Below are 22,709 nucleotides of genomic sequence, written 5' to 3' on the forward strand. Positions count from 1 at the left end.
TACGGTATAAGAGCTGGAATTACCACAGGTACTGACCCATTCCGATCCTGGGACCCCACTAGGGAGCCCTGCACCATCATTTCTTATCACTACCTCCCCGAGTCGGGATTGAGTAATTTTCCGCCTGCTGTCTTCCTTCAATGTTTCTCAGGCTCCCTTTCCGGAAATCAAACTCTAATCCTCCATTAACCATCATCACCACGGAAAACCTATACCTTACTGTCGACAACTGATAGGGCAGAGATTTGAATGAAGCATCCACGGTTTGCACGCATCGATTCATTTAGTTATCATGAATCACCTTGGAATCACAGCCAGCCACCCTCTGAGGTGTGTTCACCCCTATGTCAGGGGCCAACAGGTCCAGGTGTGAAACTAATAAATACAGCCTATCTTTGATGAATCAAAATCGACGCTTGAATTCCAGATATTAGCTCTAGAATTACTAGTTATCCACCCGGCAGTAACATCATCCATGAAAGAAATGATCACTGGTTTAATGAGCTATTCCCAGTTTTGCAGTACTGCTCATCAACGAGACAAGTGATCGTACTTACACATGCATGGCTTCATCTTTTAGATAAGCATATGACTACTGGCAGGATCAACCAGGCAACCTTTATCGTTATAAGACAGTCTCGACTGCTCGGTGTTTGAGGTGCCTGCTATGCAGGATGGACCGATCTCAATCTGCCGCATTCCACAGAGGCCTTAACTTCTCCACAACACCTCTCATTTTGCCTTTGCTGACCGAAACACAGGCCCAATCAATCCATCCACCCACCCTCAAAGGGAGGAAAAGAAGGAAGGGGGCCAGCGATCGAGCCTCCCAAGGGTGAAACAAGACTCTGGCGTGTCCTCCAGCCCACTGACGGCATGCTTTGCAAGTCGTTCCTGCCCGTCTCCGCTTGAAAATGGGTTGCAGGCGAAATGACCAATTCAACTCCCCAAACCTAGTGGGTGTCTGGGGTGCTCAGGGCGATCCAGGGAACTTTCTAGGAAAGTTTGTCGCAGCCCCGAGGTCGCGGGTGAAATGACTGCTGAGAGACCCCGCTGACTGAGTTTGGTTGAGCTCCCAGTAAATGCTACCAAGATTTGGGGTGAATAGGCTTTGGAATGACTAAGGCACAACCCCGACTGCCTGGCACCAGTGCTTCAGATGAACCCATGCCCAAGTCGTCCAAGGTCGACCAGCAGCCTTAAGGGACATTATCAATGGCTTCCTAGGTGATTTGGCGCTTGTGGGAAATGTGTGTTCAGAGCAAGCAAGTCACACCTCCTGACCACATGTTGCCAGTGCTTCAAGTGAACCCAAGCCTGAAGCTCTCAAGGCTGACTAGAAGCTGTATGAAGCATTTCCAGCGGCTTCCTAAGAGATTGGGCCAATTGGGGCAAATTGGCCTTCAGGTGACCAAGTTGCACCCCCCCTGACCGCCTGTCGCCGGTGCTTTGGTTGAACCCATACCCGAAGTGCCCAGGTTTGACTAGTGGCTTTCAGTAACGTCCCACTGAATAAACTTAAAAGGTGCCAAACGGCATCATTCTAATCTTGCTAAATAACATCAAACTTTTTGTCTACTGAAAAAAATAGGTCCCTCGGGGGACATGTGCTTCAGGTTAACGAATGTTACACCAAAACATTGTCTGTGTGATTGTTGACATGTTTCTGTAATGGACGTTGACGCATGGAATGCACGAAGAGCATTGCAATTAGGTTTTTCGGATAAACACTGCATGTGGCTACTGTAACAGTTACAAAAACAGTGAATTTCGAAGGAAGAATGGATGCATTTATAGGGAAAACAAAGAAAAAACTAAATAATGAGCGAGAGGTAGTAAGGTGTGCAAAGAGTCATGATGGAATCCGGCAGTAGGTGATACTGTTTGAAAATCAAGGTCAACACAGAGTTCCTTTCTTTGGATTTGTTATTTATTTTTTCACTCAAGAAGCTGGCACTGGTAATTCTCAAGGTTTAATACGTTTTTCAAATAATTCTGTATCACGGGCGATCATGTACAAAGAGAGAAAACAAATTATGAGCAAGTCACTTGATAGCATCAGGTATCATCATTTGCATGATGCCTTACCTCCCGATTTTCCCGTCGAAATCTTAAATATCAGACATCTGAGAAATTTATATTTTCAATTTCAGCAAAACAAAACATATGGTCAATTGATTATGATTTTTTTGCCATAAGAGATCTCGACGTGACAAAAATATGCCCGGGAAATATGCACATCGCGTCGGCAAGTTGCCTTTGAGATTTTAATTAATTAATTAATTTAATTCGAAAATATCAGACATCTTACGGGAATATCAACATGAACGCTCATTGGAGAGGTTTTATGGGCATTTTGACTCCAAAGGCTGTTTTTCCGCTAAAATCCTACCGTCTTCCCCAGCATGCGATTGTCGAAATCTTACCGTAAATTCTCTAAAATTTCTCTTTTCACATATTAAATGAAAGGTGTTACAATTGAACCAACTGGGAACTCGGAAAAATCCGAGCTCCAGATGAGATTCGAACCCACGACCCTCCGTAATCTAGTACGGATGCTCTAACCACTGAGCTACTAAAGACTCTATGGTGAGCAAGGGTGAAATGTGGGTATTTGACTCGAGCTGCATCACGCAGCCACAGAGTCAATATCGACTGACAGCATAGCTCATAACTGCGGCCAACCAACCACCAAAGTGACAGCTGAAGTGAGCGAATGTGAGAGAATGTTTTAACACATATTGAATGAAAGGTGTTACAATTGAACCCACTGGGAACTCGGAAAAATCCGAGCCCCAGATGGGGTTCCAATTTCGTGGTAACCTGCGATCAGGCCCATTTTTAGTTTCGCCCATATGTTCTCTTATGAAGTCGCTCGCTAAAAATCGCTAAAATTATTTTTCGTTTCGCCAACTCCACATTACGTACCACGCGAAACTAAAATAGAGCCTGATCGCAGGTTAATTTCGTGGTTGTGCCTTAGGATTTTATGATACCGTTGACAACCACGAAATTGAGAAATGGCTCAAATCGCGTCGGATCTGGAAAATAACCACACAGGAAGGAAGTTACCGACGTTGACAATAAGGTTAGGCTTGTTAATTGAGAATTTTTTCATATAATTATCTTCTTAAGCTTTTTATCGGGATTCCCATACAAATCCTTATATTTTTGTCGGCCATGCTCACACTGAGCTTGGGGCGCCTGTGCCTTCAGTGTCTACGTTCCTTCTGACGAGCGGCCTTCATGTAATTAAATATCTGCTTCAAATTCGAATGAATGTCGCGTATTTCATTCGCGCTCAATTCCAAATAAACGCTTCCACGGTTTAGAATGGAAGAGGATGAAGATGAAATATGGGACGAAAAGTCTTTGAAGGAGCTCAAGGGTAACCAGCAAAACTCGACTCTCGAACAAAAACATTCCTTTAAAGGCAAGACTTCCAAGCGTGTAAGAGAACAGGGAACAAAATTAGACAACGGCAGAGGAAGCACAGGTTTATCTAAAGCAAAACCGTTCAAACGCAAAAGAACGGAATCTTGCAAAAACACTTCGCGAAGCAAACAGCAAAAGTCCCCTGAATCGAACAACACGGTAACACCTCAGAAGGCAATTGTCGACGGCTTTTGCCCAAGATGTCAGATGCCTTTCTGTGCCTTGATTGGACAGTCTCCTGGATGGCATGTTCGGGAATGTTTAGAGGCTAAGTATTCTTACATAGGTAAGCTGGCATGTAGTAAGGAGTTTCTTGGGGCGTACTTATTCAGGTGAAGTGGTGGGCCTTGTAATAATTATTATTAATCAATCGATTGATCCGTCTGTCAGTCAGCCAGTCATTCAATTGACTGATGAGGAGAACAGTCAATCACATACATGACAGTATGAGTGCTACAGACTTTCTTCTCCCAAAGCGTAAGACCTTCAGAAAGGAATTCATAGAAATAATATTGGAATGTCCTGCATAGTCAATCAGGAGCAACCAATGTAGTGGACATCACTTTCCGACTGTTTCCCAGTTTTCTGGGTTTGAATCCCAGCATATGCACTCCAATGTTCTCTCACCTTTCCATCTATTCAAGGTCAGTAAAGTCATAGTACCAGTACTACTGGGGACAAGTTGTGCATGTGGCAGGACTGCAATGCCACCCACCCACCCACCCATCCACCATTCACAAAGAGTACAAATGTAAGATGTGGGGTTCCCAGTGTTGCAGTCTGCCTTTAGAAAGGTTACACTATCCATTGTTATAATTATTATTAGATCTTTGTACTGTTTTTTGACCCCGTCAAACTAAGTGGTGAAACAAAATCTTTTGCAGGTGACTGTCCAGATGGAATTCACTGTGAATCTACATTTACTCCTCATTTCAAAAGATATTCACATTCTCTGTTGGCCACCACCAGAAGTTGTAGCACCTTCAGAAAAGATGATGAAGGAAAAACAAATGAATCAGTAAGGAAGGTTTTGTTTGACCAAGGCAATGAGTAGACTCTTCTTGGGCAACAAAGCAATTTGGCATGGAAGTGAAAGAGAAAGGGGGAATAAACTTGTGCTGCCTTGTCACCCCAGTCTCCTTTTTTTCTCATTGCCCTGCTACGAAAACATACTCAAAGTTCATGTCTGCTCTCCCTCCTGTTATGTACCCCTCTTCATTGTTCCTTCCTTTCTTTGATGTGACTTTCAGAAAAATTCTAATGCTCTGTGTTGCAGTTAAGCGGCAATAATTCTTGGGTCAAAATTCACTCATACTGACTACCTGGCTAAATAATAAGAAGGACTTAAGGAAAAGTAAAAGATACTCCAGCTTAACCCCTTAAAATTCCCTGTGGGTACCCTGTCTCTAAATTATGTATCTGGAATACTTCCAGCTCTTTCCTAATCCCCCCTTGTTTCAAGCAATCCGCCCATCTCCAGCATTCCAGGATTTACAGCTGTACCTTCTAATATTGGTTGAGGGGCATGCCCCAGACCTCCCCTAGAACGGTCCACCCACCTGTTTGAACCCCACTTCACTAAACCCTGCATCCCCCCCCCCCCCCCCCAGAAATGTGGGCCTTCAATTATGCAACATTACTTTCTATTTTTTTCAAAGGTGGAAACAAATGTCCAGTTTTCTCGACAATTAAACTTTTCTGGAAAAGATTCATGTGGTAGTAGAACAGATGGTGATCTGGAAAGTGAGAACTTTAAGGAGATAGAAAGTTCTAGTGATGATTCAGAAGTGAGTATTCCTTCCCCCAGAAGAGGACATAGTCACAACAAAGTAGATGAAGTGAAGACACAGAGAGACAAGGTGACCTTGAAGGTTCCTGAAAGCCAAAAAGTTGCTAGTGTGGAAGGCAGTGTGGAAGGGGGTTTAATTATTTCTGATGATGCCAAAAGTAAGGAAGAAATATTTCCCAATGGTGAGGCAGAAGATTTTGACATGTCTTCTGATGACGACTTGTTTGGAGATCCAATGGCCTTTTCAGGTCTTTGTGAAAGCTCTCACATTTTGCACCATGGAACTCAACATCAAGGAAATGAAGATAATTTCCAATGCCCCAATCTGCGATCACTAAGCGACCATGTCAAAGAGGGGAGTGACAATAGTACCCAAGGAAACAAAGTCATGTCGAAAGCAGAACTCATTGATGAAGTTGAGTCGGTTCCTGTTCACACAAGGTCTACGAAAAAACAAATGTCAATTAAATCATTTGCTGAAAAATCAAAGAGAGAAGGAGCAGAGTCAGCCAGGTCATCATCCATGAAACAAACTGATCTTGGAGTTTTCTTTGGGTTGAAACCTTTGGTAAAAGAAACTGAAAGTAAACTGCCCTCCAATCAGAATCGAGCAAGTGCTGCAAGCTCTTCTCAGTCTACCACTGTGTCTCATAGACATGTAGGTGGCTGGAGAGGAAGATACAAGCCCGGAGGAGTTGGCTTCAAAGATATCGGCTATGGGTCTGAAGGTCAAACTTCAGGGCCAGGTGAGGATGCTATTGCTGCTCCTCGATCACAAAAGAGTTGTCCATTTTATAAGAAGATCCCAGGCACTGGGATATCTGTGGATGCATTTCGTTATGGTGACATTCCAGGTTGTCATGCTTATTTTCTGAGTCATTTTCATTATGATCATTATGCGGGACTGAATGGCAAATTCACAAACCCCATATACTGCAGCAAGGTAAGTGATGGATGATAGTATTGATAATAATATTTATGCTTACACACATACATGTACATAACTCACATTACGGGTGACATACATTAAAAACAAATGATTTTATTCAAACCATTATTATTGAAATGCAAAGTAGACATTTTCTTTATGTTAACTTGTTATCCAATTAAAAGGGTCCATTCCTGTAATGCACACTGTTAAGTCTTAAATCCACTTATTTGTTCATACACATACATCATTGCATGCATACAAACTTTATCTTCAGTAGAATCACCAGTTTATTTCAGCATAACTAAAATGTTGTATGAAGAATATCAAACTCCATCATAAATAATGGCATTAAATAAGTTGCAAATTTACATGATCACAGCCTGTAAATCACAAAGTGGTAGACTGAATGATTAATTAATGGCATGCATTTTCCATGAAGAAATAAATCTAAATGAATGGTTTTGAGAAAATTAATTGGCATGAAATAAGTCTTCTCATAATTCAATTACGTAGGGTAACAAACATTAATTTTGTTTTTTAACTTTATCATGAAGGTCACTGCAAACTTGGTAATATCAAGGCTTTATGTGAAAAAGCAGTTTGTCAATCCATTGCCCATGAATTCTCCAACTGTCATCCAAAATGTTGAAGTGACGTTACTAGAGGCAAACCAGTAAGTTCATTGCAGTCATTCTGTACCAAAAGAGTGAACAGACGAAATGCATTTTGCGAAGTCTGATTGGCTAAACTTAGAGATGTTAGGAATGTTGCTACATGTACATGTATCTACAGTGTACATGTTTGTGTACCAAGAGGCCTGAAGAGAGGATGAGGTAAGAGAATGGAACCGGCATTCATGGGCCTCAAGGGAGATTCCAGTGATTAAAATCTAATTTTAGCTACTCAGCTGTTTTTAGAGAGGCACCTGACTGGCCAGTTATATAAATTATGACATAATGAAATTTTAAATATGCATGGCATTGGGATGAGAACTTAAAATAGCTTTGTGAAGCTAAAAATTGATTTTAAAAAACTATGGTGGGGCATGGGGATCCATTCTCTTGCCTCATCTTCTCTTGATGTGTACTCCAAAGGCACCAAGCTGCCAAGCGGTGGAATGGAGAGGCTGTTGTAGTGTTAAATATATTGTCTACTAGTTGACATAGAAAAATGAGTGTTTTTTTCATTAATTTACCAGTGTTACATGTATACTACAGCACACTTGAGAAAATGACAAAACTTGATCATTTCAGTCCTGTTGCATCGATAATAATAAGTTCTTGCTGAGCTGTGTTCTCTGTTATTCAGTCCCTAAATGACTGTAAGGAAGGGTGATGAACAGGGCCTGTTTAGTTTAGTTTTCTTAGTGAGTCTCCTGTACAACTGTAGCTGAGTGGTTGGGTATCCAAACTGGTAATGAGCAGGTCATAGGTTTACTTGGAAATTATTTTCCAACTATCCCCAATTCATTCATTCAATCTCTTCAATTTTTGGTTGTTAGGGATCCAGCTTGTGTTGTACATACTAAACAAGTAATATTATTTACGTGATTGTGCCTGTGACAAGTGGTAGATACATTTGTATTTACCTTACCCCTGCATGGCTTGGGTAGAAGGTAAGCGCTTTCCGAGCCAATGACCCAACACGCCGGTGCTTATACCCGGTTTCCGTAGCATTAAGCGACTAGGAGTATTTTTAACTCCCCCCTGGATGGGATGCTAGTCCATCACAGGGTTACCCCCAGCATTATGCCGGTACCCATTTATACACCTGGGTGAAGAGAGGCACCGTGGGAGTAAAGTGTCGTGCCCAGGAACACAACACAATGTCCCCGGCCAGGACCCGAACCCAGACCACTCGCTCCGGAGTCAAGCACACTAACCATGAGGCCATCACGCCTCCCATGCATGGCTTGGGTAATCCGGTAATATATATATATTTTCAATTTATAGCTACTTACAATACAATACAATACTATAATATATGGAGAGCTGTGACGTGTTAGCAATACAATTCTGAAGGCTACTAACTGCTGCTGCTCAACAATGACATAACAAAGGCTGATTGCACTAATTGTACTTTCAAACCTATTAGTTTTCCTTATGTCTTCTACATGCAGTTTTGTTTTGTTTTGTTTTGTTTTGCTCCGTTAATAATATTACTATTATTGATATCCACTACTTTTCTTCCCTGCTTAGTGATTATTGTTAGATATCCACATTTACAGTTATTGATTGTGGGCAGTGCTATGCAAGAAATGGGGTATAGACAATTAATTTACACATGTAGTAAGAATAGGTTAGGGAGATGCAACCGAGCTTTGATATTCCTTGTATTTTTTCCTCAGTTGTCCAGGAGCTGTATTGTTTTTGTTCAAATTGATAAATGGTCAGACAATCCTACATACAGGTAACATGAGGTGTAATTTTTGTATTATTGGAAGTTTAAGGCCCTGACAAACAGCTTCAATATCGTAATTCGATTTTTTGATGAACGATGTTGACTGCTGGGATTGTCAAACGATTTCAACACTTTTTTTCATTCAACATTGATTCAAGTTTATTTCAATGTGTTTCAACACAGTTGGTGGGGGGGGGGGGGGGGGGGGGGGCAAACAGTTTCAACATTGCTGTTCAACAAAATTGAACAGATATTGAAGCAAATGATGAAGCCATTTGAGTAGGCCTTTAAGTGCTACTATGATGAAATTCACATCTTTCTTATCTAAGCCATTTAAAGACGTAAACATGTAGTCTGTATGAGATGAATGCTGTTTGTTATTTTCAAATATCTCTTTTTGTTCCAGTGATATTTAAGTTTTCAAAATATGCAAATGAGCCAAGTGATGACATTGTAAACTCAAGACAACCGAATTATGATCAAATATGATGGAAAAATGATTTCCTAGCTATTTTGTATCAGAAATGCTTGATTCTTTGCAGTAAGATTCTAGAAGATGTGCTCCACAATATGAGGATACCAGTTCTGTTACCATGGCAACATACTGGGTTCCAGACCTCCCTGATATTAAAGGTTTTGCTGGCAACCTTTGGCATTCTATTTAACCCTTTAAGCCCCGAGGGGTTCCCTATTGATGAGTAAAATCGTCTGGCGTTAGACAGAGTAAAATCTATAAGTGCCATTTGGCACTATCGGGGCTGAAAGGGTTAAATGATATTTGTCAATGGTGCCTCATTTGCATGATCCTGCAAGCATACAAATATGTTAGGTCAAGTTTGTGGCCTTGCTATGTGTAAATGTTTTTGATCTACAATGTAGCTTATGATCACCAAAAATGTTGAATCAGGTTGGAGGGGACTGGAAAAGAGTGAGTTGCCATGGGAACCAATTTCTTTACAGCTGAAGGTGTGTTGCCTGTAGAACTATTACCCTGGTTACCAAGTGTCAAATTGACCGAGATACATGTAGCTCTATTTATATACTTGATTTTATATTGGGAATGAGTGAATGATGTCATCAGTAATATAATTTGCCTTTTGCAAACTTAAATATCTCCAAAACCAATGCACATATTTCCAAATGGTAAATGGTATTTTTAGCATTTCCTGGAATTCTATAATGATAAACCTAAAAATTCAAGGGATAAAAATTTGATCATAGTACACGTAAACTTCCAAAAATTTTGAGATATGTCCAGGTTTGACCCTAATTAGATGCACGCGGATTTCAATAAGCGTAACAAAGTGTCCCCTTGCTCTTCTAGCCATTACTTCAACATCACTTGTGTCTCAGACAATTTGTCACAAAGTGTCCCCCAAATGCTGCTCTTTAAGTGAAGATTAACTGCTGCATTTACCCATAGCTAAAAAGAACGCTAACCTTTACCCTTACCTTATTGTTGAAAATAGGTAGCAAATGCTTAGACTTAAAGGGACACTTTGTGTTGGATGTCAAAATTGGGCGTGCATCTAATTAGGGTCAAACCTGGACATAAGTAAAAATTTTACACTTTACAGTATTGTTGACAGGCAAAGTAATCACCTTCTTACACAGACCTTCTTTTGGTTCATTTTTAATAATTTATAATATTAATAATTGCTGGTATGAAAGCCATACATGTACCTAGGCCTTTGCTGCCTTTTGAAGGGAGTCACTGTCACCAATGTTCTATACATGTACATGTATATATGGATTTCTCTAAAGGACTTGTCTCACAATTTTTCAGGGGAAAAAATGCTGAACTGACCACATAAATGACCCCAGCAATCTTTGCCTTAGGTCTTGTTTTCAATGTTTGAGATTGTTTTTTGTAATGAAGGTGACTTCCGTGCCTCAAAAAGAATGGAACAATATCCTGAGTTACGTCCGAGGAAAATTGATGTCCTTTACCTGGATACAACGTGAGTTGTACTTTGTCAAGCCATTTATATCCTTATTCCACTTTCTTTTCAGCATAATTTTTTAACAGGGTTTACAAATTTTCCAGTCATCATTGTTGCCTTTTACCATTCATGCATTGCAGATGATTGGAAGGTTGGATCTGCAAAGCTGTGGGCAGGGTTGCAAGAGTACTGAACATTATGTACAGTAGTTTGCTTGTGGTTTTTGGAAACCAGGGCCTGTGTAATTCATGTATGGGAGTCATGACTACTTTGCTAACATCTGAAATTAAAACAGGTTCTTGACTGGACACAATGATTAACATCAGCAATTATTATTATTATTATTATTATTATTATTATTATTATTATTATTATAACATACATGTAAGCTTTGCACCGCTTGGTCCTAGTATTAAATTTACATGGTCCACTTTTTTGTAACTGCAGTTTTTTGGTAATTTTTTTCCTCTTCCTTTGTTTTGTGTACAACACATGTGTACATGGTGCTGTGCCGGCTTACTGCATTTCCTTTATTATAAACAAACTTCAGCTTTCGTTTTTTTCCTGCACATCCTCAGTTCAGTCTTCTTGATTCCTATATCAAATATCAATTATTTATCATTGGCATAAATATAATTTAATGGTGATGTAGTTAACTTTATTCTTCATGACAGGTACTGCAACCCTGAGTATACATTTCCATCTCAGGAAGAAACTATTAGATTTGCGGTGAACAAAGTTCTTCATACCTGCAGACAAAACCCCCAAACTCTCATTGTTTGTGGTTCATATACTATTGGAAAGGAAAAAATTTTTCTAGGTAAGCAGTTCTAAAAAGTGACTTAATGATGAGTTGGAAACATGCAAAAATCAATTAATGATAAAAATGATAAAGACAAAGAAACAATAATTCAAGCCAGTGTAATGGCATTAGGATTACATGGTTGATTACCAACCACTACCTCTTTTAATATGTACAAGTATTTTCATAAGGAAAATTATAGAGAGGGGACAAAAGAGAAAGAACACAAAAGTGCTCAAAGCTGTAATATCCTTGTGGCAGCACATACTGGTAAGGATTTATCTCACCAAAATTAATTACCTGAGAAGGAGCATATTCAAATGTATAAAAAGTTTTTAACTGGTAGGTAACTTCATCATCTGTTGTTGTCACGAGTCAGTTAACCCCAGAGAGGCTTGGAAGGCCTGTCAGGCACACGGACAGTATAAAACTCTGGTTTCGTTGAATGATTTGTGCTGCCTAAATGCAGTCCGTGACACTAAGAAGCTCTTCATAATATACTGTTATATACCAAGTGTCTTGTTTCATTTGTAGTCATTACAAAACATCTGCAGCAAAGTTGCTGGGCCGCACTGCCTGGAAGCTAGTCAGAAAGTTCTAAATAATATTATTGTTTATTGGGTGCAAAATGAACTAATTTTTAAAAGAATTAATCTTGTTTCTATATATACATGAATTGTACACTAGCTATAGCAGATGCTCTTGGTTGCAAAGTCAGTGTTGAAAAGCAGAAGAAGAAAGTACTGGACTGCCTTGAATCTTATCATATCAGTTCCTTGATAACAACAGACTGGAAGGCAGGACAAGTTCATGTTCTTCCCATGGCAAAGATAACATTACAGGTAAGTAACCTAGTCCTCTAGCAGTATCGTAGGGACCAGAAAAACATCACTGTTAGCAGTTTGTTGTTAACAGCAGTTTTGTGGGTCACTTGTTGGTAAACTGTTGGCTGACAGCTGGTCAAAAGTTGACAGACAGTAGGTGGAGGGTAGCTCTTCTTCACAATTTCCAAGATCTTTTAAATGATAATGCCTGTCTTCTAGCTTGAAATGATCCACTCAGGATGTAGAGATCTTATTTGAAGTAGGTTACTTTTGATATTTCATATCATTGCTGACTGATTCCTGATCATTTAAAAGGTTGCAATATCATGGTTATAGTTTTTTTAAGTGTCAACTCAAGACATACAATATTATTGGGACTGACCTTGTAATGACACATTCTAAAACTAATTAATAATTCATGAGCCTAACAGCCCATCAAAACATCAATAAAGCATGATGTGCATGACCTTTAAACCCAATAAAACACTCCTCATTAGAATTCTTTATATAAAGACTTGGCTTGTTTTTCTTGTATGCTTTTTTAAACAGTACAAAACAAAATGAATTCAATTTGATGGCTGATTTATGTTGACTTGTGTCTAAACAAGATTAAGCTTAAGTATATATATATTGCAATTAAGTAACAACATGAGAAAAGATTTGACACTCAACATACTCTCCATGATTTAGATTCTAAGAGATTATTTGGAGTCACACAAGCCACAATTCACTGAACTTTTGGCCTTTAAACCCACTGGATGGGAACACAGTTCTAAGAGAGCGAATTTGTCAGAGATCAAACCTTCCAAAAGAGGAAACATTACAATCTATGGTATGTATAACATACATACACTAAGTATGTATTACTACTTTATGTGGTCAAATGCAGTTTAACCCTTTCACATCCAAACCGGCCTAAAACGGCCAGACAGACAGTATTTTACTCTTGTCTAACGCCAGATGATTTTACTCGTCAATGGGGAACCCCCGGGAGTCAATGGGTTAACATGTTAACAAAAATGAGCAATTGTGTATGGCTGCTGGCAGCAGTCAGCTATGGTTGCACTGGATTCATGCACACTAAGGCCTTGAATCACTCATGTGGCAACAAGTACAATGCATTCTCATTTATTGGGTGGGGTTGTACCTCTTGTTGAACACTATAATTATTTCATTGGCTGTATAGTGTCTTACTTCCCATTGTTTTCTGTGTTAAATGCATTGTTATCTTTGTTCTTTCTTTTGGCCAATCCTGAAGCCTGTTTAATGAGGTACGACACAACCCCATTTATGTGCCCTCTTGTTTGGCCATATTCAGTTTCAATTGGCTTTCTTGATTGCCCTATTTGTACTTCTTGGCAGTGACGTGTGCATGGATGTTTGGTGTGGGGACTCATGGCTGGGTTTTGGGAATTGTTGGGCCATAGGAACATTAAATTGCCCTCAAGGCTCTGTACATAGGACTCCCATTGATGTCTCCATTTGCAATGTACCTACCGTATTTACTCTTGTATAAGTGAACCTTTTATGACTTAAAAACTGGCCCAAAAAATTTCCCTCATCTTATGCTTGAGTAAGAGATAAGACCTGGAACTATCAGATAATAAGCATAACAATTGCAGATAAAAATTTTATCTAAACAAAAACTGATGTTACAAAACAAGTTCTGATTGTATTAAATGTTTTGTTTAATTGTCCTCAGGAAATAAAATTTATGTACCGGTAGGTTAAATAGAAACCTCTGGACATGGCTCTTACACTATAGGCCACTTTCACAAACGGCGACCACTTGTACATTCTTTTTTCTTTAATATGTTAATTAGACCAACTGCCCTCAAAAATTTTTGAAACAAAAACTCTTTTGAAATTTGCTGGTCGTAGCGAGGGTAAAAAGTCTTATTAGCATTAAAACAAAAGAATATTTTATGTGGCCGCCATCATGAAAGAGGTCTATAGTCGTATCTGTAACTTTGTAAATCGGCATTTTAGAGAAGTGAACCGATTTTTGTTTCATTTGACTTCATCAAACGATCTCAAGATGACGGGTTATTTATCAAGCAATTTTTTGAAACTCTTTGGTGTTCTTTTTATCAAATCTCCTTTCTTTGTCAATGTTCAGAGGAAGTTTAGTTCAAAATAGAAAGATTTGATTTTCACATAAAAACAGAAAAAATATCTCAAGTAAACTGAAATACTGGTGTCATTGCTTGTTGCATGTCATGGTACAAGAGCTAATAAACTTCATTTACAGTAGTTTCTTTTTCGTCCACTGCAACTGCAAAAGATTTCTCACAAATATGACATTAACTTTTAGCAACAATTCTATCAATCTGAGTTTCAGCCTTTTAGCCAGAAATGAAGAAAAATCAGTTTTTAGGTCTTAAAAATTGGGGGTTGACTCCAGTTCGACCATAGTTAATAGAGGGGACTGGTTTGGAAGCTCGGCAAACATCAAAGGAGCAAACAAAGATGCCAAGATTTAGGTTGGAAAGTCCACGACCGTGCACAATCTTTTGTTTTGCGCTCATACACTGTGCGTGAATTACGTAACCAACACGTTTCTATTGGTTAGTTCCTCAGTACGGAGTAAGCAACTATTGTGTTTTGTGCACGGTCAAGGCCAAAAAACAGAACAAAAACCTACAACAAAGAAATTTGTCGGGTTTCATAACCATTCCCCTCTATTAACTATGGTTTGACTTATACATGGTAGTTGAAGGACAACCACAAGAATACATATTGTGAACAATTCAAGGACAAACAAGATTTAAGTTTCCCTCAAGTGAGCAGTCACTTGCCTCCCATCAGTATGGCCCAGGTTCGATTCTGGACTTGTGGCCATATGTGGGTTACGTTTGTTGTTGGTTCTTTACTCTGCTCCGAGAGGTTGTTCTCCGCATTCTCTGGTTTTCCCTTCTCCTAAGAGACCAACATTTCTAAATTGCAATTCGATCGAATGTAGGACCTCCCTGATAACCCGACTTTTGAGTGAGTGGAGCTTCCTGGGTAAATCCCATTTATTATTATTATTATTAATATTATTAATTTTGAAGGACTATTAACCCATTGACCCCTAGGGGTGAGACTTATCAGATTTCACTCTAACGCCAGACGATTTTACTCCTCAACTGGAGGCATCCTATGGCGTTTGAGGGTTCAATGGGTTAATCAAATTCCAGTAAGAAAGTTCCAAGTCAGGGATGCTAACTTTCTGTTTTGATCTACTGGTTGGAAAATGCTATTACCGGTTATTGCTAACAGACTATTTTACAGGTTTTTGAGTAAAATCAGGGTAGAGTTGACCTAGTTGTGATACAAACCTCATTGCTTTTTTATGTAAAATTAATATGAGCTACATGTAGTTAGCACAAGGATTAAAAAGGGATAATTTGTTTGAGAAAAACACTGAGGTTTGTATAACCTCCACTCTAGCCACACTTGCACTCAAAAGGCCAGGTAAGAGCTAGTAAACTAAGCATACATGTACAAGTGTTAAATTATTAACCCGTTCATCCTCAAAGCATCCTCCATTGATGATTGTCTGATGTTAGACGGAGTAAAGTCATTTTATGTCTTTGAGAAGATTTAAGTGTTGTTAACTCATTCATCCCTGAAGCAGCCCTCATTGATAAGTAAAATCGTCTGGTGTTAGACAGTAAAATTTTTAAGTACCACTCTTAGGACTGATAGAGTAAAATAATTATTAATCTCATTCAATTTAAGTGGTAATTATATAATTTTAAAATATTACCTGTATTAACTTGTGACTGCAGGCAGAACCCTACAAAGCTAGAGATGGGAAATCAAAGGGGCAAAATACTAGCACAAAGAAACATAAAGATCCATTGTCTGCAGTAGACTTTTTCTTTGCTGGTCTCCAATTTTGAAAATGGGGCAAGTGGGCTGCCAAAGAAGTAGTTTTGTAGGATTTCAAAGATTTGAAGTTGCAGATTCAAAAACTTCTTCATCTTAAACTGTTTTTATAGGTGTGCCCTACAGTGAACACAGCAGTTTCAGTGAGTTGGAGAGATTCGTCAAGTTTGTTTGTCCCAAAAAAATCATTCCAACAGTTAACAACCACTCTGCTGAAAGCAGGGGAAAGATGAAGGCAATCTTTGATAAATGGTTACAGCAATAAATGTCAAAAATACACTTGAGCATCCAAGATCTGCCAGTACTTTATTAATTTTGTTCCCTATTATGTGTTCTACATGTACAACAGATCCATCCTTCTGGCGAAAAAGAAAAAAAAAACGTTTGCCAAACGTTAAATGGTTTAATTTTACCCTATGGCTATGTTGAAATCTTAGTTTGTTAATTTTGAAGTGTACAATACAGATGTTTTTTATTTACTTAATTCTGAGATAAAAACAATCAGAAAAATTCCATAACTTTTTTCCTTCCATGTCCTTTACCCTTTTAAAACTTTCACTTTCATTGAGGTACAAAACTGCACTAGTAAGAAAAACTGTGACATAGAAACAGAAACGCAGGAAATTTTAGGAATAGAAACTTCGTTCTTTTGTCAAATTTTACTATTGCATCCAAAGACAATGCATCTCAGAAGCAGTTTCACCAGCTTCTGAATCTAAAAAAAAATGAAAATTCCTGCTTTGGAAAACCTTCATTCCTGTTTTGACATCACAGTTCTGCTATCCCCGTCTCCTTACTAGCGTGGTTTTGTACCCCAGTGGAAGTGAAAATTCTGAGTTAAAGGACATGGAAGCAAAATCGGTATGGAATTTTCCTAATTTTTTTTCTATCGCAGAAAACCTCCATCTCCATTGAGTAAATTAAACAAAAGCTGTCATATATACTTTTAAAAATTCAGTTTTCATGTAGCCAAAGTCTTGATATGCAACCAAAACTATTGTAGGTACTGTAGCACTGACTCTGACATTTACATGTACTAAAGGTGTCCAAAAAAAGCAAAATTACATTAGAAATGTGGCTTCAATATAGCTGCAAGGGAAAAGCAGATTTATGTTTTGTATATGAAAGCTATTTTGGTAAACACAGTTAACATTTATGAGATTATGTTAGCTCCATTAATTAACATTATAAGTCTTTGTGATTCCAAGACAAAAAGATAGACATGCCATTAATAGTTTCTTTTCTACTCTTATTAACCAGAATATGGCTTTAGTTTGACTGCAATGGTATAAACAGATTTTTTTTAATCCAAAAGCTATTTTTGTAAACACAGGTGACAGTTAATCTTCCTCTCTGAGACATGGTTAGAGACCATTAAATTAATTCAGTTAGTCAACAATACCTTCCATAACCCTGTCAAAGATTTTTGTGATAGCAAGACATTAAAACATTCATAGTATCTTTCTATGTTTTTCCACTGAAGATCCCATTTGACCTTAAAAATAATTGAAAATTTAAGTGGTGCTTTGTTTACTTAATTGAAAAATTAACGTGGTGCTTTGTTTACTCAGTATTTTTTGGATGCGAGGCAACCAAAGGGGAATTTTTTTACATATTTCAGCTAAATCTATGCAACATGAATGAAGTCTGGGTCTTGAACAGATAGTAGACTAGTTAGGATAAAATTAATAATCAGGCACAGAAAGCATCCAAAAATGTACTAAGACTGGAAAAAGTGTGATGTCACATACATAACAGAGAAGTTGTCTTGTTATATCATGATTGTTCTAGAAATATAAGGCCTGGAAAAATGAAATGAAACAATACATTTCATGTCAAGTGTCATTGCATTTTTTTTGTCTCCTGCTTTAAACTAACTACCACAGGAAGTTGCTGAAAAGGAAAAAAATACCATAAATTTGGTTGACAATGAAATACCATCAATGGCCCGATTTCTCCAAGAACAAAATTTGTTCCTACTTCTATCAGGCCATATACAGTTCAAATTAGCAATGAAAATGGAACCTGTCAAGAACCATATAACAAAGTATGTGATATGATTGTGAAATATATGAAAGACATATCCGTGACATTTAGTTCATTTATTAAATTGTCTTTCTTTGTCCTAATCAACCCATGTACATGCATTTAAAGTGCTACTATGATAAAAAAGTCAATTCCTTTTTCAGTTCAGATTCAGAAAGTGTGTTTGCTTAACAATTGATTGGCAAAATTTCGAGCTTTGATTTTTATCCAAAGACTGTTTGATTTCACAGTGCACCATTACTCATGTTCAAAACTGACCAATTGGACCTGACAGAGGGTTTGATCTAGGGAAAAGTGATGTCATTTACTCACTACATGTAGCTTAAAATTTCAGTCTGTAAATGCAGCTTATTCTATACCAAAACCTGAGTGAAAAAGTCTGAAAGCCTGAAGCTCTGGTGCTGCATATTAATGCAGCCATGTTCACACGCATTGCATTCTTGATCCAACTTTCTCAAGATTTTAAAGTTACCATAGTAAAAGCAGACCATTGAATTGGAAAATTCCAGTTAAAATAAACAGGTGTCTTATTTTGAAACCAAGGCTTAAAAAGTGCGTCACTTAGTGTTTAGTTAACTTAGTTCAAAGAAAAAGAGGAGTTGATTTTTGGTCGTAGTAGTACTTTAAAGCATTCAGTATTTTTTATTACTTTGTTCGAAGGAGAAAGTATAGTTTTCGACTCCGTTTTTGGACTTTAGACTTTTTTTTTGACCGCGCTCTGGCTGCGAATGCGCAAGATTTCTCCGTGTCTCGTAGAAGGCAGATTAAGTGGTATCTCTTCCTTCAGAGGCAGTCACGATGACCACTAAACCACGGGACAGATTCACAGGGAAATATGTATTGAAGAACTAGTTTTTGTGTTTTCGTTGCACGCAATTTACAATATCCGGTTCCTGTTACTCAGCTTGGGTGGGTATATACACATGAAATGGTGAAAGAGGCTCCTTAAATATTCACCACTTTTCATCTCCACTTGGTGAATAATATATTATTAAATTATTGCTTCAGGCCTTGTATATTTTGAAAAGAACATCGGAACCAAAATGTGACATAAGTATCAGAAATCTGTCTTTTTTGGAGTGTTGTAACTTTTGACTGGTTAAGTGAAATATTTCAGTTTCTCTGTACCTCATTCCCAGGACCTCTCCCTTGGCTTCTGGGCTGGGTCCCATGTCAATCAGCAGATTTCCAACAATCAGTCTAAAATGAGCATTTCATATAAATATTGAAGACTGTATGTGGCAACATGACTGGAATTGTCGGCTCAATTATCCAATTACTTTGACATTTGATTCTGTGAATTTGTGTACTTACAGTCACGATAGTGAGAACTATAATTATTTTTACTATATGTCTAATATTTGATTCTATAATTTCTAGTGGTGTGCATATCCTGCTTTGTTTATCCTTTGGGATTAGCAACCTTCTGCTCTGACATTGCTTTTTCATCAGCATCATGTGCTCTAGAAAAAAAAGACACCATAGCAATATTAGCTTATATTGTGGCAATCTTTTAGGAGATCATGTAAGATTGATGGTTCTAAGGGGCATTGTAGATTATTAGAATAATAACAATCCCACTTTAGAAATGTCTGGTTGCTCTTCAAACCAAATGCCCTAAGAGGCTTGCTTACTGGTTGACCCACTGACACCTAAAACATCCTAGGACACCCCCAGTTGACGAGTAAAATGTTTAGTCACACTCCCAGGGGTTAATGGTTTCATGGTCACAATGCAAGTGGGGTACCACTGAGGTTTTGATTTCTCTTAACCATAGACTTATCCATTCACAGCAAAGTAGAGATTAATCTTATTCTTATTCAGATAAACTTGACATTTCACAATGGCGTATCCCAAGGTGCTAGAAAGCACAGTGTTATCTCTGATCTTGGGGAAAAAGAACCTCCTCTAGCGAGATGGGTGTTGTGTTTCAGTTCTCTGAAAATTACCGGTAACAAACCTTAACATTATGTTCACGCAAGGTGCAATTTGCTCCCATGTGTAGGATGTAACCTTAATTAAAAGAGGAGTCCAGGATGGGCACAGGTGCAGACGCAATCTTGAAGCAGCTACTGCTGCCGACGTTATTACTGAGGGAGGAAACTTCATGAAAGAATGATCTGGTGGACACAAAGTAGCATAGAAAGAGAGTTTATACCAGTGAATGAAATAAAGAGATTTGTTTTTCATTTTCAATGTTGACTCGGGTATACTCAGATAAAATAATGAGTGCTTGTTTGCAGGAGTCGAACTTACATGTATGACCTTCTGATTACTAGTTCAGATGCTCCACCATTAAAATAAAGGAGACTTCTTGCAATTAAACTCCTGAGCTAAAGGAGACTCATGGTCTGGCCATTAAACTAGATTCATGTGACAATATTGTTGCCATACTGCTACTCAGGGTCTAAATGGCACACATTTGCAAATTATTGTTCCGAAAGAGATGTTACATGTTAACCTTGTAGGTTTAAGTCCTGCAAAGTAGCACTGTGATTTTTTTGTGAGTATGCCAGAGTCAACATTAAAAAATAAATCTTAATATTGCAACATTTTGCAACCCTTTTGTAGATTGAACACTGAAAATCCAAATTATTATTATTATTATTATTATTATTATTATTATTATTGTTATTATTAAAAACTGGATCATTGGATAGGTAATGTTATGTGTATAGGATTATAGGAAATTGTATGAACGCGAGTATATTTCATGATTTGTGGGCACAAGTGGTGTCTTGAAAGTTCTCATGGCTTGTGTGCAATTTGAGAACTTTCAAAACATCATGAGTGATCATACATGTAAATCACGAAACGTCCAAGCAAGTTTATGTGGTTTTTCATTTATTATATACTCAACAAAACCACTCTATTGATTAGTTTCCAATTTAGCAACTCTCGTATTGCACTCTATAACCCTTTTTGCACTCTATAACCTATTTATGCATTCATCATTGAGCAATCAGAAATGCAATATTTTGTTGAGTATACTGTATGTATTATTTTGTTTTTACAAAATAAACTAGGGGCGATTTAGCCATAATCTGTGGGCAATCTTTTATAACAATTATTCCACTCACGCTTGTTGGACATGAGATGATCATAGACAACTTGGTGCTTCATGCCTCATTGGCTATCTGTCATCTCAAATCCAGTGCACGCTTGTGGAATAATATTGTTGTTTATACCATATTCTGGGCCAACAAAAGTACATGTATCTGATTCTTTCATATAGCTGATAAAGAGTATCCCAAGTTACCTTCCCTTGAAAAACAAATCAGAATAGGTATTCTTATTAATCACAAGAAAATAACTTGCAAGGTGTTTTCCAAATTAGTGGGATGCTTATTACAACATTGTTATACCATACCCTGCAAAGCAATCTCCAGAAAATAATGCACATATTTCCTTGTATAAGCCATTGGTTTGGAGCAGTCGTCTATATTTCTCCCTGATTGGCAGTCCTGAGGCGAAATTGCATGTACCAAATAATACTCCATAAAATTCACCGGAGTTGGTAAGTCTAAATTCCAGCAGAAAAAGTTTAACAGAAGTAATTCCATTTGATGAAATTCTGCAGTGCTAAATACATTATGAACAAAGCTATTCAGTGTAGATATCGTTGGAATCTTTTCCTCATTCTCTTCAAACTTTGCTGAAATAGTAAAATAAATGCACAGTAATTTTATTAGATAGTCCTTTTTTTTGAGTTCTTCATTAACGATGCGTGAAGCGAGTTTGCATCTGTTCATGACGGTGAAAATTTTATGTAAGAGATTTTCAAAAGGGAAAAAAATTGCACAGATTTCTGTGACCAAGTTTGATTTATTGGAGGTGCAATAAATGATATCGATGAGAACAGAGAGAAACCAATTGAAAGGCTTGTAGAATATACCAACAGGGCTTTCTTTGTCTCCGCTTTGTTTTAAAATTTGTTACATACTTGTGCAGAAACAAAGTCATAATTTAAATGTAGAATTGCTGATCAAGTATGGAAATGCTGATAAATATAATAACTTTTCGTTTTATAAATGTATATAAGAGTTATAATATCCAGCCAAAATTGTCTCAAAACTTGCAACAAAATATTATGCAGCCTGTATTCCAGGAAAATTTTAATTTATCTGACACCGCTCGCCGTGAAATTATATTTCCACTTTTTTGGCCACAATTTATCGCATTGATAACTGGATTCAGGGAAACGGTTGATGTAAGTTGTTTGCACTTTAGCTGGATTATTTTTTTGAATGGAAGTGTAACTCAGAAATATAAAACCACTCGTTTACCTGCAAGAAGCAAACACGATAATGCGACAAGATGAAGCTGTGGTTCCTGAATATCAAACTTGTCCATAAAGTAGTCCATGTAATACACTGCCAAATGGAGTACTCCATGGGAAGCCTTGAGCTTCTCAGAAATAACAGCGAGCCAGTCTACGAGAAAACGCCTTAACTTCAACTGTGGCGAGGACGACGTGAAAGGTGGAAGTCTCGCCTCTTTTTCTCGGAGAACCTCGTGAATTTCCAACACTAATTGCGATTTCCACCACTCGCTTTCCACCATCATTTTGCTGGGGACTCCAAGAACACTATACTCAGGAACTGATCACTGTATTTTCAGTTCAACGTTCTAAAGGTGCCAAACATTTCACCTCAAAAAACGTTTC

General features: G+C 38.0%; 2 protein-coding genes across 2 annotated transcripts; one reads left to right on the top strand and one right to left on the bottom strand.

Annotated features, from left to right (window-relative positions):
• Positions 1-3,250: 3,250 nt before the first annotated feature.
• Positions 3,251-16,281, top strand: LOC138006318 (uncharacterized). Its single transcript, XM_068852575.1, has 10 exons — positions 3,251-3,721; positions 4,320-4,453; positions 5,094-6,167; positions 6,710-6,828; positions 8,503-8,564; positions 10,435-10,516; positions 11,173-11,318; positions 11,988-12,142; positions 12,815-12,956; positions 16,111-16,281. The coding sequence occupies exons 1-10, from the start codon at positions 3,334-3,336 to the stop codon at positions 16,260-16,262; spliced, it is 2,454 nt and encodes an 817-aa protein (XP_068708676.1). The 5' UTR covers positions 3,251-3,333; the 3' UTR covers positions 16,263-16,281.
• Positions 16,282-19,445: 3,164 nt separating this feature from the next.
• On the bottom strand, positions 19,446-22,609 carry LOC138008542 (cyclin-J-like). Its single transcript, XM_068855862.1, has 4 exons — positions 22,330-22,609; positions 21,414-21,698; positions 20,004-20,163; positions 19,446-19,506 (listed from the first exon to the last, which is right to left on the bottom strand). The coding sequence occupies exons 1-4, from the start codon at positions 22,607-22,609 to the stop codon at positions 19,446-19,448; spliced, it is 786 nt and encodes a 261-aa protein (XP_068711963.1).
• Between the last annotated feature and the right edge of the window lie 100 nt (positions 22,610-22,709).

This window comes from Montipora foliosa, chromosome 6, assembly GCF_036669935.1.
Source record: "Montipora foliosa isolate CH-2021 chromosome 6, ASM3666993v2, whole genome shotgun sequence".
Taxonomy (NCBI): Eukaryota; Metazoa; Cnidaria; class Anthozoa; order Scleractinia; family Acroporidae; genus Montipora; species Montipora foliosa.

Bases quoted from the DNA above. Each gene is read 5' to 3' on its own strand.
- LOC138006318 (XM_068852575.1), top strand. From the start codon at position 3,334: ATGGAAGAGGATGAAGATGAAATATGGGACGAAAAGTCTTTGAAGGAG. The intron at 6,829-8,502 runs GTAAGTTCATTG...TTTTTTCCTCAG, and splicing joins ACGTTACTAGAGGCAAACCA to TTGTCCAGGAGCTGTATTGT. The intron at 12,957-16,110 runs GTATGTATAACA...CTGTTTTTATAG, and splicing joins AGGAAACATTACAATCTATG to GTGTGCCCTACAGTGAACAC.
- LOC138008542 (XM_068855862.1), bottom strand. From the start codon at position 22,609: ATGATGGTGGAAAGCGAGTGGTGGAAATCGCAATTAGTGTTGGAAATT. The intron at 21,699-22,329 runs GTAAACGAGTGG...TTACTATTTCAG, and splicing joins ATCGTGTTTGCTTCTTGCAG to CAAAGTTTGAAGAGAATGAG. The intron at 20,164-21,413 runs GTATGGTATAAC...TGTGTCCACCAG, and splicing joins TCTGGAGATTGCTTTGCAGG to ATCATTCTTTCATGAAGTTT.